The 18,419-nt window shown below is 41.5% G+C and overlaps 2 protein-coding genes across 11 annotated transcripts in view; one reads left to right on the plus strand and one right to left on the minus strand.

The window, feature by feature from the left end:
- The window catches only part of LNX1 (ligand of numb-protein X 1), an 86,696-nt gene extending 86,459 nt beyond the window's left edge, over positions 1-237 (plus strand). Inside the window, exon 10 of the mRNA XM_077815635.1 lies at positions 102-237. Within this exon, the coding sequence (XP_077671761.1) occupies positions 102-237 (136 nt within the window). The remainder of the gene's footprint in view (positions 1-101) is intronic.
- A 1,160-nt stretch (positions 238-1,397) lies between these two features.
- The window catches only part of FIP1L1 (factor interacting with PAPOLA and CPSF1), an 80,378-nt gene continuing 63,356 nt past the window's right edge, over positions 1,398-18,419 (minus strand). For all 10 annotated transcript variants that reach the window (XM_077815627.1, XM_077815628.1, XM_077815626.1 and 7 more), the window contains 2 exons: positions 2,665-2,802; positions 1,398-2,119 (listed from right to left, as the gene is read on the minus strand). In XM_077815627.1, coding sequence (XP_077671753.1) covers positions 1,972-2,119; positions 2,665-2,802 — 286 coding nt within the window. In that variant the 3' untranslated portion in view covers positions 1,398-1,971. The remainder of the gene's footprint in view (positions 2,120-2,664; positions 2,803-18,419) is intronic.

Consider the following 18,419-nt stretch of genomic DNA (forward strand, 5'->3'; position numbering starts at 1 on the left):
CAGCCAAAGCAGCTGAATTGGCAAGAAAGTTTTTTGAGATCAGGATCTCTTCTTGGTTTTAAGTGTTTTAACTAAAATCTTATCTACAATTAATTTTTCAGATGCGGTGATATCCTCCTTGCTGTCAACGGCAGGAATACATCAGGAATGATGCATGCCTGTTTGGCAAGGATGCTCAAAGAACTGAAAGGAAAAATTACTCTCACTCTTATGTCCTGGCCTGGCACTTTTTTATAAAACAAGTATTCATGGAAAAATGACAAATCATTTGACACAGAAAACAAGCTATTTACTATGGACGTCAGTTTTCCTACAGTTTTTTGGTCGACTGTATATTTGTAAATAAAAGTTCGTGAATTGTAAGTTTGCATGTCAAGATAGTCTTGAGAAAACATGGCGCCTGTCAGAGTAACATGCACTTAAGAAAAAAGCAAAGCTACTGAAATTATAGATCAGGGTACAATTCTCATGTGTTTTACGTTTGTATTTTTATATTTGATTCATGTTAATAATCAAAGTCCATTAAGAAGCAGCAGCAATTCTGTTCACTACCGTTTTCAATTTATAAAAAAAGTTATGGATATGTAACTTGGAAAAATATGTGGCAGTCTCTTGAAATGATAAACTTGAAATATTTTTGTAAATCAGTTGACTGTTTCTACCCAACATGTGAAAAGCACTTTGATCAAATAATGTTCCTTTTCATGGTCAGTATGATGCTGATATTTTCAAGACTTTCAAATATTTTGCTTGTTAGGATGTAATACTGTGAATGAGATTTTATTTCTTACTAAAAATAAACGTAACTATTGTACAGACATGTTATTTCCTTCAAGAAAACCAGAAAAAAAGTAACCATAATTTTTCCCAAAGTTTCTGATTAACCCAGCAAGATTAGGACTTCATATTTAAACATTATTTATCCATGAATTTTAAAAAATTAAGTATTGCCAGATTGACTACAAATTATCCACTTGGATAGTGGCAGTGTAAATTTTGCTAGACTCAAACCTTTTCTGGAGGGAATATGTCCAAAAGTGAGAAGGTAGTTTATTTTCTTTGCTTAAACGATTGTAGGGGCCTCTATGGAAATTATCGATATTTTGAAGTCAGATGCTCTTTCCCATTAACTTTAAAGGGGAAAAGGATCAGGCCATTAATTTTTATTGCGATGTGGACAGCTGTCTCTCAAAAATATGCTAAGACCAACTTCATTTTACATAGGTCAGAGCAGCAGGACTGATGGATAACTACTTTTGGTTTCTATTAACTGGTTATCTAACCTCCAATCCTATGAGCTACTTAAATCATCTTCCTGAACTCACTCGTACATTTGAAAGTTGTGTTAAAGGTTTTAACATTTTATATGTAATATAAATAAGGGTCATACTCTCCGATCACATGAAAAATAATGTGCATATTTAATGTTTTTGCCATAACTTCCAGCAAAAGTTTCTCAAATGCCTCTCACTCTTCTCCTATGGCACACAAAAGGATGAGCTGTTTAGCTTTGCCCTTTGAGTTCATTATATAAACTTCAGAGATCCATTAGCACTGTTACGGATGTACTGGTAGGTATTAGTATGCAGTAATGTGAACGCAAACCAGCCTCAACTCAGAAGAAGAATAAACTTCCATAGTTCCTACTGTCTTAGGCAACAAGAGACTGGGTCCAGTATTTTGGGTGTAGGTTTCCTGTACAGTACTGCAACAGCACCACCCTCTAGACCTCAGAAGCCACCACTGCACTTTGTCTTATAGTATCTTAAAAATAAGACAAAGTCAATCCATGAATCTTAACTTAACATGAAAAATTCACTCTTTTATTTTCAAAAAACAAATTAACCTTATATTTTGTACTAACAGAATGAGATTAAGAGCAAAATTTCTTTAATACCCAGAAAAATAACAAGATTTATAGTAATCTATTTCTGGCACTAGTAATTGCAAGTAGGCAAATATCACACATGCCTATTCCACTGGAGCAGCTTCAGTGGTTTCCTGTTCAGGGGCAGGTTCACCACTAGCTTCTTTTCCTTCTTTGCTTCTTTTGGATTTTTTGTGTTTGTGCCTCCTGTGGCTGTCCCCTTCTTCACTGTCATGACGACGCCTGCTGTTACTAAGACAAAGAGAGGAAAATGCTCAGACAGATGCATACTCCACTATTAAACAGGCCCTCAAACATAACGTAAGGAAGCAAGAGGCAGAGTTCTCATACAAGTTCTCATACAAGAACTATGTTCATCAGAACATAAATGTGCATCACACTCAAGCTTCATTTTTAATAAATGGTTTATATGCATCCACACTTCTTTTTTTTTTTTAAAACTAGGAATGATAAATCCTCTCCCCTCTACATATTCTAACTACAAGGCTTTATTCTTACAGCTTAAGAAAGTCCCTATTGTGATTCTTTTAATGTTTTTGTTACTCCCCCTCACTTATGCTCCTTATACGAAGTATACCAGTAAGGTCCAGACAAAGGATTTTACACACTGCCCCTGCTGAAGCTGGTAGAGACATTACACAGTAACCCTGGACCAACATCTCTTGTCAGCTATACATCTTTTACATGGCAGATTTGCTGCAGGCAGCACATCAGGATCTTTGCAACCTTTTCATGATACTCCAACTGTCATTTTTCTACACTATTAAAGATCAAACCTTCGAGATGATTTGTGTCGAGTCTCTTCTTTTTCTCTATGTCTCCTTTCTCTGTGTCGTTCCTCTTTCTCTCTGCTTGTTCTGTGACGCTCATAGCCTCTTTCGGCATATTCTCTGTACCTGTATCGTTCTTCGTCACTGATGAGAAGAAAAATCTTTCACATGCCAGTGAAATGTTAAAGCAGCCGGGGGGGTGGGGGGGACCACACATTTTAACATTTACACAACAAATGGCAAACCAAACTTAACGTATTTGTCAGAATTCATAAATACCATCTACAATGTATGTTAAAAAGACATTAAAGTTGCTTAACCTAAGGGGTAGAATATAAGGATTGTTGTAATTTTAGATCTGAAGTCTTTGATATTTTGACATAAGGGTGTATTTGGGTTGGGAAAAAGGAGACGTTAGCAGCATCTTATTAAATATATGCACAGTTTTTTATGCAATAACAAACTTTGTATGAAAATCGTAAGTAGTGAAAATTTATTATACTTAATCCTCATCTGGATGGTATGTTATAGTTGTACAGTTTTGAGCTCACACTTTACAAATGAGGTTTTTGAAAGAACATACTGGCTATTTCTTATCAGCACCTCTGACATGTTAAAAAGCATTTGAGCATGTTCAGTGAAATCTTCAGTAAGTCTTAGTGATGACATGCAGTAACAGCCACGAAGGAAGAAACTAAGTATATAGGAGGCCTCAATGCACTGTAAAAGATACTATAAAATATATAAGATCCCATAAAATATTTAACTTTGGTAAGGCTTCATAACATCTTAGTTTAAACGTGTACTGTAACATGTTCCTGTCCTCCTAAAAACACACACAAAGTCAATGAAGTGTTCCATGAAATAAGAAGTTGATAGTAATACCTATTTGAGTTTAGTCCAACAGAAAACACAACAGATTTTAACATTAACTTCTTATGCACCCGCTGCCAATAATATGTATCCAATCTACTTTCTCCTTGCTTTGAGATCTGCTTATGAAAAAGCTCTATGTAAGAGGTGAGTATTATTTATTACTTGGTTAAAAAAACAGATGCAGTGTCATAGGTGCAATTTGACACCTATGCTGTTCAAAGAAGATAAATTGATTGAATAGGAACATGTCATATGAATTCTTAGTTTCCATAGCTCAGAAAATAAAGGGGAGATCTTTACAAATTAAGATCCTGAAAGAAAACTACAGACTGATGTGACCCAACTTTTTGAGTCAGTAACTAGCCAAAAGGAATTAGAACTTAGAAGCCATTAAGTTAAAGCAAAAACTAAAGCTCCACATTTTCAGTCTATTCTAAAGCAAAATATTGCTGACTTTTCCTTCGTGGTCAGGGGACCCTGTGTACAGAAGAATCCATGTGGCTCCACTAATGAGGAAGGATTTGGGGAGGCTGTGCAGGGAAAGTGCCTTCTACATGCATTAGAACCCAGCTCCACAGATTCCCCACATCTCAATGAAGTGAGAATTTGAATGAGGGAAGACTGATTTGCCACAAAGTGTCCAGTAGCCATTTCTTTAATAGGACCACTGCATCTGACTACTCCAGGCCAGAGCATGACTTGTGTGTATGTGTGTGTGTTGGCGGGAAGGAAATCAACACCGGAACAAGTACTGCCAAGTCTCACTATGGGTCTCTATATTTTACTGCTGTGGAGCAGTAAAATTAGGACTGTTATTGGCAGTTAAATCTTGGGTAAAATTTGAAGTATTTCCTCGGAAGTTACAGAACACTAATTCCCAAAATATTACACAGCACTTTAACAAATGGAGAAATGATAAAGGAAGCCAAGGAATGTCATCTGTTTCTCCACAATATGTTAAAATATTTCCTCTGTCAAAATATGGGACAATAATAACTACCGTTGGTTAACTCACAGTAATGATTCATTGTTAAATAATACAATTGGATTGACTAACAATGTTCCTCTAAATGTTTTGCATTATGAAAACATAACTGTAGTTACAACCAAAGATGAGGGAGTATACAAATTGATATAAAGCATGGTCTTATGTTGTGGGAGACACTACTTTAAATCTAAAAGAAAAAAACATTTATTCAAAAGCATATTCACATTCACACTATGGCTCAAAATAAAACCTACAATTACAACATACCTATACAAAAAACAATAGATAGGGAATTGATTAAGGCTTAAATCAGACTGTTCCATGACCAGTTTGAGGAGTATGGGGTAGTACTTAATAAGCTACATGAAACACACAAGGTACTTATTGTGTTGAATCCACAACACACACTCATTCCTCTTAGGTGCCCAACACCAGAATAAGGTGAAGTAATTTCGCTAGAAAAAGAAACTTTGCTGAATCCCAATTGCAGAGAGAGTATAACAGATTTGAAATTAATGAGTTTACCCCTCAATTTCCACTCTACTGTGAGATGCTGTGAAGGGAAAATGTCCATAACCAAACTTCTATTCCACTACATAGTTCCTCACATCACAGCCATTCCGCTGATGGGAAAAAAAAAGCTGACCAATCAAACTCTCCCACATCAAACGTCACATGAATTTAAGCAGAAAATTCTGCAAATATCAACCCACAGTTTCCAAAACATGTCATACTGAGAGAGGGCAGCCTAGGTTAACAATAGTATACAGGAGATAGGGCTGAATAAACTCAAAGAGGACATTAGGCCCTTGTGGAGTGGAGCTGCAGTGGGGCACAGATCAGTGTGGTACAGCACTTCAGACATTTCCCAACCTGTGCAGTGTATACAGCATTAGAAATGCTAATTATTTAACATTATTAATTAATTAGCAATTATTTCTTAAGAATTAAGGAAGACCTGGTGAATAGTTCACATTACTTTTCTAGTTCACAATTTCAATCTTGATTTGGCCTAAAGTGGAAGTGTGTTCTAATTCTGAATAAATTTAGCCCATGTCTCAAAAACTAAACATGACTAGTCAGTCAGTTATGAGAGGCTCAGCTCTGGAATAAAAAGGTTGTTTCAGGTTAGAATTGAGAAACACTGATAGAGCTTATGGAAAGCTTACGTAACATCTGTCTAGATCATCTATTTTAAAGTATATATCCCTTCTATTAAAAAGAGTAAAATGTTTTAAATGTCTTATAATAAAAAAAAAATCTTGAAATTGATAACATTGTAGGTTGAGATTATGAATATACTTCTTGAATATAAATTATACTTCTATGTGCTTCAAATATTATAAATTATAAACTGAAATTTCACCCCATGTCTAAAATCACAAAAATATCTTACTGGCATTAAAATGGGTAAGCCAGGTCTGAAAATAGAGAAATTGAGTACCAAATTTGAAATCAGTGCATAATAATTCCCTCACTGAAGACACCCTTGAAATAGAGATGTTCAGCACAGTTCAAAGAGCCTAACATTTTTGCCACTTTGTAGCAAAAAAAAAAAAAAACAAAACCAAAGCCAAAGAAAAATAAAATATAATTTAGTGGATTTCCCCCTACCTGAAATCTAGTTCCCAAGATCAAAAAATTGCTGATTAAAGTCTAATGTAAAGAGTTAACTTCGGAATATGGAATGTTACCTCTGATGAGTTTAACATAAGAAGTCAAATGCTTGCTATGCTTTCAAGTTTAAAACATAAAGGCCAAAACCTTTTTCATCACACCTTTTTCATATTCTGTATTTGCCAAAAAGAGCTATAGAAAATTATTTTAAAAATATTCCAGAGAGGTTTCAAAGTTGACACTATTTTTTAAATCCCTCTTATTTGACAGTTCAAGATCTTACTACCAAATGCAGATGACAAAGGATTCAGCGGGAACTACACCTCTACCCAGATATAGCGCGGTCCTTGGGACCCAAAAAATCTTACCACGTTATAGTTGAAACAGCATTATATCGAACTTGCTTTGGCCTCCAGCATTTCCGCTATTAATAGTCACTTCCCGCCCCCTGACTGACCCCTCAGAACCCCCGACCCATCCAACCCCCCCTCCCCTGACTGCCCCGACACCTATCCATACCCCCGCCCCCTGCCAGGCCCCCCGGGACTCCCATGCCCTACCCAACGCCCCCGTTCCCCGTCCCGCCCCCAGAACCTCCGAAACTTCCAACCCCCCCCCCCCCCCCCCAGACCCTCTGCCCCTTATCCAACCCCTCGGCCTCGGCCTGGGCACCCTTAACACGCCACTCAGAGCAGCGTGTCGGAGCCAGACATGCTCACGCGCTGATCCACCAGAGCACACAGCCCGCCCCCCCCCAGAGCACTGCTTTACCGCGTTATATCCAAATTCGTGTTATATCAGGTCGCGTTATATTGGGGTAGAGGTGTATGAAAAATTCTAAACATGACCAAACCCAGCTTTTCTGCATGCAAAACAAAAATCACAGTTTGAATGGTCCAATATATTGGGACCTTCCAGGCTAGGAATAAATCCTGTGTGCCCCACTGGCAAGCTAGGAATTCCCCTGTCACTTTACACCTGGTTTCCATCTGTAGTCATTAGGCACTTCCTATGTGCTTGTAGGACCTCATCCCTGAGGTAGAGGATGAGAGAGTTAGCTACTCTGTGCAGTAACTGAGGTTTTTCGAGATGTGTCACCCTATGGGTGCTCCACTTTAGAAGTGCTGGCATCCCCTGCACTCCTGTGCCTGGGATTGGAGCTCTTTGGTAGCAGCGTCCGTTGGTCCGCATATGCGCTCCTCCCTGTCACGCGCTGTGAACAGCACCTATACAGCATGGTGCAACCTAACCGCCCTGTTTCTTCGCCACTGCCGGGGCCATGTTTGAACTTCAAAGCAGAGCAGAGGAGGGCAGGTAGTGGCGCACTCACAGAGACAAACATCTGGAAGAAACTCAGTTACTGCACAAGGTGAGTAACCCTCTCTTCTTCTTCGAGTGGTGTCCCTATGGGTGCTTCACTTTAGCAGTGTTGGAAGGTTGAGGCTTCGAAGCAGTACAGAAGAGTAAGGATAGGATGGTGTGTCCTTATAATGTACTGGATAGTGCGTCATGGGTGATCGCATAATGTTGTATGAATATGTCCGATGAAGCCCAAGTGGTAGCCTCACAAATGTCCATTATTCAGGAAGGCTATTGAGGTGGACAGCCATCAGGTATAATATGTTTGAGTTCCTGCTGAGGTCTGTAGATTACGTTGTCAATAGCAAAAATGAATGCACTGAGACATCCATTTTGAAAATCTTTGCTTTGACATGGCAGATCCTTTTGACCTTTCAGTCGTAGAAAGGAATAAGCACAGTGATTGTCTGAAGATTCAGGTCATTTGAGGTAGAAGTCTAAGGCTGTCCTTACTTCCAGAGTGTGTAGCATTGCCTCATGTTGGTTTTCATATAGCTTGGGGAAGAATGATGAAAGGTGGAGCGGTTGGTTCAAGTGAAAGGACGATAAGACTTTGGGCAAGAATTTCAGGTTGGGTCGTAATGTGACCTTATCCTTGTAGGAGACTGCACATGGGAGGTGCGCCATGAGGGCACCTATCTCACCTACTCATTGAGCAGATGTGATTGCTATGACAAAGGCATTTGCATGGACAAGTGGATATAGGACTGGGAGGCCATGAGTTCAAATGGGGAGTTGGTGAAGCAGCAAAGGATTAAGCTAAGGTCCCAAGACAGGGTTGGATCTCAAACCTCAGGATATTTTGGAGGGCCTTAGAAATCATTTTGGCATGGGATGGTAAAAACAGAATAGTCTTTTGACTCTGCAGTGGAAGGTGGTGATGGCAGCCAGGTGTATGCAAATAGAGTTCAGAGATTGTCCGGACTTCTTGAGTTCGAGAATGTAGTCCAGAATGGGTGGCAGAGGAGCATGAAGCGCTGAAGTATGCATAGTGTCACACTGGTCTAGAATCTTTTCCATTTGTGTAGGTAAGTCTGGCGAGTGGTTGGATTTCTTGTACGTCCATAAAGCAGGTCATCTCAGGAGCTGAAACCGGAAGGAGTCAGGCCTTCAGGTGAAGAATTTCCAGGTTGGGGTGGAGAATTGTGCCTGCATGCTGAGAGAGGTGTGGCTCTGGGTGAAGGGTTATAGGAGGACAGACTGCCATGCACAGGAGATAAGGGTACCATATCTGTCAGGGCCAGTTCAGAGCTATCAGAATGACTCTGCCCTGTTCTACTTGTATTTTGTGCAATACCCTGAAAAGAAAGGGAAAGGGTGGAAAGGCATAGAGAAGAGATGCGTTCCATGCAATAAGGTAGGTGTCTCCAAGGGATTGATGGCCAAGGCCCGCCCTCATGACAAAATGTGAGCATTTGGCATTGTCAGGTGTGGCGAACAGGTCTTGCTCGAAAACCCCCACTGGTTGAAAATCGGCTGTATCTCCCACTTGTCATCTTGTGAGGACTTCTCGCTTGGGGAGTCTGCTGTGGTGTTCTGGTGACCAAGTATGTACACGGCAAAGATATGGATACTGTGTCAGTTACACCTGTTCCACAACCTTATGGCTTCAGTTCACAGAGTCTAAGACCTGGATCCCCCTTAACCTATTGATGTAAAACATGCAAGAGACATTTGTCCCTCAATACTCTGATGCATGTGTTCCTGATTAATGGAAGAAAGCGGAGGCATGCATTGCATGCACTGCAGACTGCACGTAGCTCTAGAAGATTGATGTGGGGCATAGATTCTGAAGGGACCATTCGCCCTGTATTGTGTGGTTCTGTAAATGCGCACCCCAACCAAGGAGGGATCTGTCGTCAGGAGCAATTACAGAGGAGGCTGGAAAAAGGGGACTCCCCCCTACAGACATTCTGGTGATTTGTCCACCATTCTTCTAATTACAGTTTGATCTTGAGTGGTACCAATAGCGATTTATTCAGGTTGTGTCTGTGTGGTAAGTAGATCGTTGGAAGCCAGTTCTGGAGGCTGTGCATAGGCAATCTAGAGTGTTTGACAATGAATGTAATTGCTGCCATATTACCTAGTAGTTGCCTGCGAGTTCTGGCAGAGATCTGTGGACTGGTTTGCACCTTGGAAATTAAACTGACAATTGAGTCGAATCTGTGAGTTGGAAGGAAGGCTTTGACCTCTATTGTGTCCAACTGTGCTCTGATACATTCCAGTTGTATTAGCGTCAGTACTGATTTTTGCGTGTTTGTTTCGAGGCCTAGACTGGAGGTTCATTGTCTCTCCTATGGCCTGGAGTGCATCATGTTGAAAGGAGGCCTTTATTAGGCAGTTGTTGAGATAAGGAAATATCATGACTCCTTATTGTTTGCAGAGGTGTATTCCCAGAGCTGCTAAAACCTTGGAAAAAATTCTGGGAGCTGTAGAGAGGCCAAAGGATAGTACCTTGTATTGATAATGGTCCAACTGTAGGGCAAATCTGAGAAACCGTCTGTCTAAAGGGTATATAGAGATGTGGAAATATGCATCTTGGAGATTGAGGGTTGAGAGCCAGTCCCCATGTTGCAAAGCTGGGATTATCAATTACTAATGCGACTATCTTGAAGCACTGGAGTTTGTTAACTTATTGAGGTACTTCAAATCGAGGATAGGTCTCCATCTGCTGTTTTTCTTTTTTATTATGAAGTAGTTGGAATAAAAGCCTTTCCCTCTGTGATGTAACGGGACTGGTTCTATGGCTCCCAGTTGCAGAAGGTGGCTTAATTCCTCCCGTAAGAGATGGTTGTGAGAAAGGTGAAGACGGACGGAAAGGGGGATGGGTGTATGGGAGGGAGAGGAATGGAATGGAGTAACCCTTGTCTATAATTTCCAACCCCCACTTGTTGGAGGTGATTGTCTGCCGTGCTGGGTAGAACGGGGTCAAATGGCTGCCAAACTGGTGAGATAATATGGATGGTTGCTGCATTTGATTCAGGGGGAGAGCTCTCAGGGTCTCGACGTAACTTTCAGAACTGCTGCTTGGAGGTGGAAGGATGAAGAGCAGTTGACTGAGCTGGGCCCTGCTTACATTTAGGAGAGGGGTCTCTGGCATCTACGTTGTGTGTTGTAGTATCGTTAGGGGCCAAAAAGTGGAGGACGAGAACTAGCAGTAGTTTGACATCTTCTTTGTTTTGGTGAATAAATGCTGAGGGAGCATAGTGTTGCCTTGAATTCTTCAGGGAATGAAGGGACTCATCAGTAAGCTTGGTGAAGAGTTTGGGGCCCCCAAACAGGCTATCCTCCAGTATGGTCTGAACTTCTTTGGGGAACCCCGACAGATGTAGCCACGATGCGTGTCTCATGACCACAGCTGTGGCTATGGATTGGGCTGCAGTGTCGGGCGCACCCAGAGAGGCCAGTAGCACTGTCCGTCCCAACGGCTGTCCTTCAGTTATAAGCACCTGAAATTGCTCCTTCTTGTTGTCCAGGATATGTTGCAGTAAGTCAGTGAACTTAGAGTAGTTCAAATGGTTATATTTTATCGAAGCACCTCGTAAGTAGTAATCCTGAACGGGAGTGTGGACCCGAAGAGATCTAGCCTCTTCCATTCTTTATTGCAGGGGGTGTCCGAGAATGACGTTTTCTCCCTCTCTCATTCACTGCATTAACTATGAGGGAATTAGGGGTTAGGTGGAAAAATAAAAAAACCCATCTTTTTTTTTTTTGCAAGGATATATATATTTTTTGTCCACCCGCTTGCAGACTGGTGGCGTGGATGCAGCGGTCTGCCAGATTACCTTAACTAGGTGTAATAAGGCTTCGTTGACAGGAAGCGTGATTCTTGCCTATGTGAAGGCCTGTAAGATGTCTAACAACTTATGTTGTTGCTCACAGACTCTCATGGGATCTGTAGAGTGTCCGCTACACTTGTCTGTGTCGAAAGAGTTCTTGGAAGTGTCTGAAGTCATCCACAGTGGGAGGCGATGGCATGATTGCCTCATATAGACAGAACAAGATGTTGGCCAGTGGTCTGCTTTCTTCCTCTCATTTCTCCTCTTGCTCCTCCAGAAATTCTAGCTTTGGCTCCAGGGACCTGGATACCGAGGAAGATGGAGAGCAGCTACATAAGGCCCTCCTGTGAGAGGATAGTTGAGTTAAGCATCACTGGCATCATGTGTTGAGATGTCCTAGAATGAGGCATCAGTGCAAAGCTTGTCAGTACCAGCAGACAGGGTGTAGCTTGCCGAATGTCCACCAGATGGTGTTGACAGCTTCATTGGTGCCGAGGGCCTCTGCGGTGCCGGTGGTTTCATCACTCAGAGCCATATGTTTCAGTATGGATGGTGGAGCCAACTTGGAGGTTTTCACATTACCCTTGTCAGTCTCACATGGTGTAATCCTTTCATGCGGTCCTGTCCTCTTGGGGTCTTTGGGCCTGCCAATAGTGCCAGTACCGGAGGTACTCATGTGACAGAACAGCTACATCTCAGTGAAGAAGACATGGCAGCCACAGATCTCACTGGGAGATGGGGTGGCTCCTTGGAGTGTGAACCCAGGACGCATTTTTTGTCTTCTGGATAGGAGAGAGCAGACTCTCTTAGCAGCGCGCGAGCAGTCGGGGTTGGCAGTTGAGGCGAATCAGTGCTGCAGAAAAGAGGTCTCAGGACAAGGATCTCAGGCGGGCCGTAATGTGTTCTCCATCATAATTAAACTTGAGTTTGAGGTCACAGTCTTTTCTGGCCTGTGCCTTTAAATTAAGGCAGCGGGAACAACTGCTGATATACGTGCCCTTCTTCCAGGCACAAAATGCACCGGGAATCCCCATCGCTCATGGGAATGGCCTCATGGCAAGAGAGGCACCTCTTAAAGTCAGGGGATCTGGGCATAGTTCCGTGAGGGGAGAACTTCCCGATTGGGAAGGACTCTGGAATCTCTACTAGGAAATAACAGGGAGGAAAGACATTTTTTTTTCCCAGGGAGAATAAAAGAGAGAAAAAAACTGCTAACAACTATCTAAAACGGAAACTTAAAACATCTAAAGGCACTACAACGAGCGACGAAGGGATCTGCTAGAGGCTCTGTCGCAGACCAAGGACAGTTGAGAAGGAACTGACGGATGCTGGGTCACACAGTGCTATACAGACACCCTTACAGTCTGTGATGGGGATGAGCCCAACAGGCACTGCTATTGAAGACCTCCACTCCCAGGCACACGTACACCAGCACACACAAAGTGAAGCACCTCTAGAGACACCACTCAACGAAGAATCTAATATTTAATCAGTGCCCTTTTTGACAGACAAATCCAAGTGCAATAGGATCCAGATAAGCTTCCTTTTGCTACCTCTTCTTAGGAGGTTGAAATTATTCAGGATGGTCTGCATGACATTCTCAGTCTAAAGCCACCTTGGCTATAGGTAAAAAACCAAAGAATTAAAACAGAGCAATAAAATGAGATTAAAAGAAACTGTATGCCCAGCATATTTAGTCAAAACTCTGTAAAAGCTAATTCCAGATAAATACAATCCATGTTGTTGAAGTGAAAAAAGCAATATCCTAGATTTCTAGAACGGACTCCTCTCTGTACCAGTTTCTTTCTAGCCCTCTAAGCAGGCCACACGTCTGAGACTCAACCAACCAGGTACGTATCACCTTCCCTTCTCCCCAAGATCCAAGTCCTTTGTAATAGTTACCCTTTTTGTCATTAAAACTATGACAATCCATCAGGCACACAGCACTGGATTACATCAGCAATTCAACAATGAAATGGTTGATTAGGTGTGCCATTGGGAGGGGAGAGATGAGAAGAAGTGGAATAGTTTATTCTCTGTACAATAACTATTGTTACCTATATCTGCTTACTATCATCATTCCTGTCCATCTCTGGAGTTATTCAATTTCCTCTCACACAACCTAAAATTGTAAATGCTTTTTTATCTTGCTTGCACCTTAGTCACCCTAAAGTATAAAGGTGACTGGATCCTGGTATGTATAACAATTTTCTCTGGCTATACATGTCAAATTGAATCTAGCTCACTGTGCACCTTTAGAGAGGCAGGGCTTATATTTTCTTATTACTCCCTTGTATCTTTATTCTGCTGTACCTCAAAAATGAACAACTGACAGGTAAACATGCGTCACACACCCCTTTTCAATAATTTGAAGCCGTTTTTTTTGCCCTGCAGAGTTGTGTAATATTGGACCTTAAAACGAGTCCCTGGTGCAGCACTGAACAAATACAGCCACCCTTGGGCAATGGATCAGCGGGTCTTCAGAGCAGGAGCAGAGATTCCATGACTTCGGACAAAAGGAACCAACATTTCTCTGCCTAGCAGGTAGCTTAAAGTAATAAACTATGTGTATTTGAAACTGCTCACATTCTGAATGTCAGAAATATTCCCAATGAGAGATATATAGTATATATAGTATATAGAGGGCAGTCAAAGGTGTATGACAAAACACAGAACTTTGTAATAATGTAATGTAATCATGACTCCACTATTTTATCACATAGTTGATACCACTGCATGTGCGCACACACAATATTTGAACATAGATTCATAGATATTTAGGTCAGAAGGGACCATTATGATCATCTAGTCTGACCTCCTGCACAACGCAGGCCACAGAATTTCACCCACCACTCCTACAAAAAAACCTCACACCTGTATCTGTGCTATTGAAGTCCTCAAATTGTAGTTTAAAGACCTCAAGGAGCAGAGAATCCTCCAGCAAGTGACCCGTGCCCCATGCTACAGAGGAAGGCGAAAAACCTCCAGGGCCTCTTCCAATCTGCCCTGGAGGAAAATTCCTTCCCGACCCCAAATATGGCGATCAGCTAAACCCTGAGCATATGGGCAAGATTCATCAGCCAGATACTACAGAAAATTCTTTCCCAGGTAACTTGGATCTTACCCCATCTAAAACCCATCACAGGCCATTGGGCCTATTTACCGTGAATATTTAATTACCAAAACCATGTTATCCCATCATACCATCTCCTCCATAAACTTATCGAGTTTAATCTTAAAGCAAGATAGATCTTTTGCCCCCACTACTTCCCTCGGAAGGCTATTCCAAAACTTCACTCCTCTGATGGTTAGAAACCTTCGTCTAATTTCTAATCTAAATTTCCTAGTGGCCAGTTTATATCCATTTGTTCTTGTGTCCACATTGGTACTGAGTTTAAATAATTCCTCTCCCTCTCTGGTATTTATCCCTCTGATATATTTATAGAGGGCAATCATATCTCCCCTCAGCCTTCTTTTAGTTAGGCTAAACAAGCCAAGCTCCCTGAGTCTCCTTTCATAAGACAAGTTTTCCATTCCTCGGATCATCCTAGTAGCCCTTCTCTGTACCTGTTCCAGTTTGAATTCATCCTTCTTAAACATGGGAGACCAGAACTGCACACAGTACTCCAGGTGAGGTCTCACCAGTGCCTTATATAACGGTACTAAAACCTCCTTATCCCTACTGGAAATACCTCTCCTGATGCATCCCAAGACGACATTAGCTTTTTTCACAGCCATATCACATTGGCAGCTCATAGTCATCCTATGATCAACCAATACTCCAAGGTCCTTTTCCTCCTCTGTTACTTCTAGTTGATGCATCCCTAGCTTATAACTAAAATTCTTGTTATTAATCCCTAAATGCATGACCTTACACTTCTCACTATTAAATTTCATCCTATTCCTATTACTCCAGTTTACAAGGTCATCCAGATCCTCCTGTAGGGTATCCCTGTCCTTCTCTAAATTAGCAATACCTCCCAGCTTTGTATCATCTGCAAACTTTAGTAGCACACTCCCACTTTTTGTGCCCAGGTCAGTAATAAAAAGATTAAATAAGATTGGTCCCAAAACCGATCCCTGAGGAACTCCACTGGTAACCTCCCTCCAACTTGACAGTTCACCTTTCAGTAGGACCCGTTGTAGTCTCCCCTTTAACCAATTCCCTATCCACCTTTCAATATTCCTATTGATGCCCATCTTATCCAATTTAACTAATAATTCCCCATGTGGCACCGTATCAAACGCCTTACTAAAATCTAAGTAAATTAGATCCACTGCGTTTCCTTTATCTAAAAAATCTGTTACTTTCTCAAAGAAGGAGATCAGGTTGGTTTGGCACGATCTACCTTTTGTAAAACCATGTTGTATTTTGTCCCATTTACCATTGACTTCAATGTCCTTAACTACCTTCTCCTTCAAAATTTTTTCCAAGACCTTGCATACTACAGATGTCAAACTAACAGGCCTATAATTACTTGGATCACTTTTTTTCCCTTTCTTAAAAATAGGAACTATGTTAGCAATCCTCCAATCATACGGTACAACCCCTGAGTTTACAGATTCATTAAAAATTCTTGCTAATGGGCTTGCAATTTCTTGTGCCAATTCTTTTAATATTCTTGGATGAAGATTATCTGGGCCCCCCGATTTAGTCCCATTAAGCTGTTTGAGTTTCGCTTCTACCTCAGATATGGTGATGTCTACCTCCATATCCTCATTCCCATTTATCATGCTACCATTATCCCTAAGATCCTCTTTAGTCTTATTAAAGACTGAGGCAAAGTATTTGTTTAGATATTGGGCCATGCCTAGATTATCCTTGACCTCCACTCCATCCTCAGTTTTTAGCGGTCCCACTTCTTCTTTCTTTGTTTTCTTCCTATTTATATGACTATAGAACCTTTTACTATTGGTTTTAATTCCCTTTGCAAGGTCCAACTCTACTTGACTTTTAGCCTGTCTCACTTTATCCCTACATATTCTGACCTCAATAAGGTAGCTTGCCTTACTGATCCCTCCCTTCTTCCACTCCCTATATGCTTTCTGCTTTTTCTTAATTACCTCTCTAAGATGCTTGCTCATCCAGCTTGGTCTACAACTCCTGCCTATGAATTTTTTCCCCTTTCTTGGGATGCAGGCTTCCGATAGCTTCTGCAGCTTTAATTTAAAATAATCCCAGGCCTCCTCTACCTTTAAACCCATAAATTCTTCAGTCCAATCCACTTCCCTAACTAATTTCCTTAATTTTTGAAAGTCAGCCCTTTTGAAATCAAAAACCTTAGTTGCAGATTTATTTTTGTTAATCCTTCCATTCAGTTTGAACTGAATTAGCTCATGATCACTTGAGCCAAGATTATCCCCTACAACCATTTCCTCTATGAGGTCCTCATTACTCACCAAGACCAAATCTAAAATAGCATCCCCTCTAGTCGGTTCGGCAACTACTTGCTGAAGGAATCCATCAGCTATCGCATCTAGGAAAATCTGAGCCCTATTATTATTACTAGCACTCGTCCTCCAGTCTATATCTGGGAAGTTAAAGTCTCCCATGATCACACAGTTTCCATTAGTATTTACTTTATTAAAAACATTAAAAAGGGCTCTATCCATATCCAAATTAGATCCCGGCGGTCTATAGCACACCCCAAGCACTATCCCAGGGGAGGCTCTAATAGTTTTCTTCCCCAATTTAATTTTTGCCCAGACAGACTCAGTCATATCCATTTCATCGCTTCTTATTTCTTTACATTCTATCTCATCATTGATATACAGTGCTACTCCACCACCTTTACCTTTATTTCGGTCTTTCCTAAACAGCACATACCCTTCAATACCTGTAGCCCAGTCATGACTACTATTCCACCAGGTCTCTGTTATACCTATAATATCTGGTTTCACTTCCTGCACCAGTAACTCTAGTTCCTCCATTTTGTTACCTAGGCTCCTTGCATTAGTGTACAAACATCTTAATTTTTGCTGTTTAGCCTCACTCACATTCTGTACCCTATTAGGCACGGTTATTTTACTACCAGTATAACCTATTAGACTTGTATCTACACTGCCCTTCCTCCTACCTACAGCTGTATCCACTCTTACTTCATTTTCTTTCCACTCTATGCTTAATTCTGGCGTGGAGATTACCTGGACATCTCCCAACCATCTCCCCCAAATTCCTAGTTTAAAGCTCTCTTAATCAGTTGTGCCAGCCTCCATCCTAGAAGTCTATTTCCTTCCCTACTCAGATGAAGTCCATCCCGAGAGAACTGTCCTCTATCCATGAATGCCTCCCAATGGCCATACATCCCAAAGCCCTCCTTATAGCACCACTGCCTAAGCCATCTATTGATAGTCATAATCTTGTCACACCTTTGTTGCCCTTCTCTAGGAACAGGCAGAATCCCACTAAAGATCACCTGAGCCTCAATTTCCTTAAGCGTCCTCCCCAGCCTAGCATAGTCTCCCTTAATACTATCCAGCGAGAATCTAGCCGTATCATTTGTTCCCACATGAAGGATAATTAGGGGATTCTTTCCCGCTCCCTTTAGAATCCTTTTCAACCTCAGGTCTACATCCCGTATCTTAGCACCCGGAAGACAGCACACCCTCCTATTTTCTGGATCAGCTCTGGTTACAGGCCTATCTATTCTTCTCAGTAAAGAGTCCCCAATCACATAGACCTGCCTTTTCCTAGTGACTGTACTATTCTCCAGTCTATCCCCTGTTCCCTCTGGCTGCAAGTTCTTTCCATTCCCATTCTCCCTTGTAATCCTTTTTAACCCATCCTGTATCCTCCTGGGGCTCATATTTGGTGTAATCTCCATTAACTCTTCCCCTTTTCCTATAGGACTAACCTCTCTTCTCTTCTTCCTTGCCCTGTCACCTTCAGTGACTACCTGCTGAGCCCCTTCCTCATTTTCCAACTCTGCAAACCTATTCTTAAGCTCTATTTCTCCTTCACTAGCCCGTCTTTTCCTCTGCCTAGTTCTTTTAGTCACATGCTTCCACCGACCACTTTCCTCACCCAGTCTCCCCTCAGAATTCCCTAGTCCTGCTTCCATCTGCAAGTCTGAGCTTTTCCCTTCAGATACCTCATGTCTTTGCTCCATAATCTGCTCAAACCCCTTCCTAAACTCTACCAG

Source organism: Eretmochelys imbricata, chromosome 4, assembly GCF_965152235.1.
Source record: "Eretmochelys imbricata isolate rEreImb1 chromosome 4, rEreImb1.hap1, whole genome shotgun sequence".
Classification (NCBI taxonomy): Eukaryota; Metazoa; Chordata; order Testudines; family Cheloniidae; genus Eretmochelys; species Eretmochelys imbricata.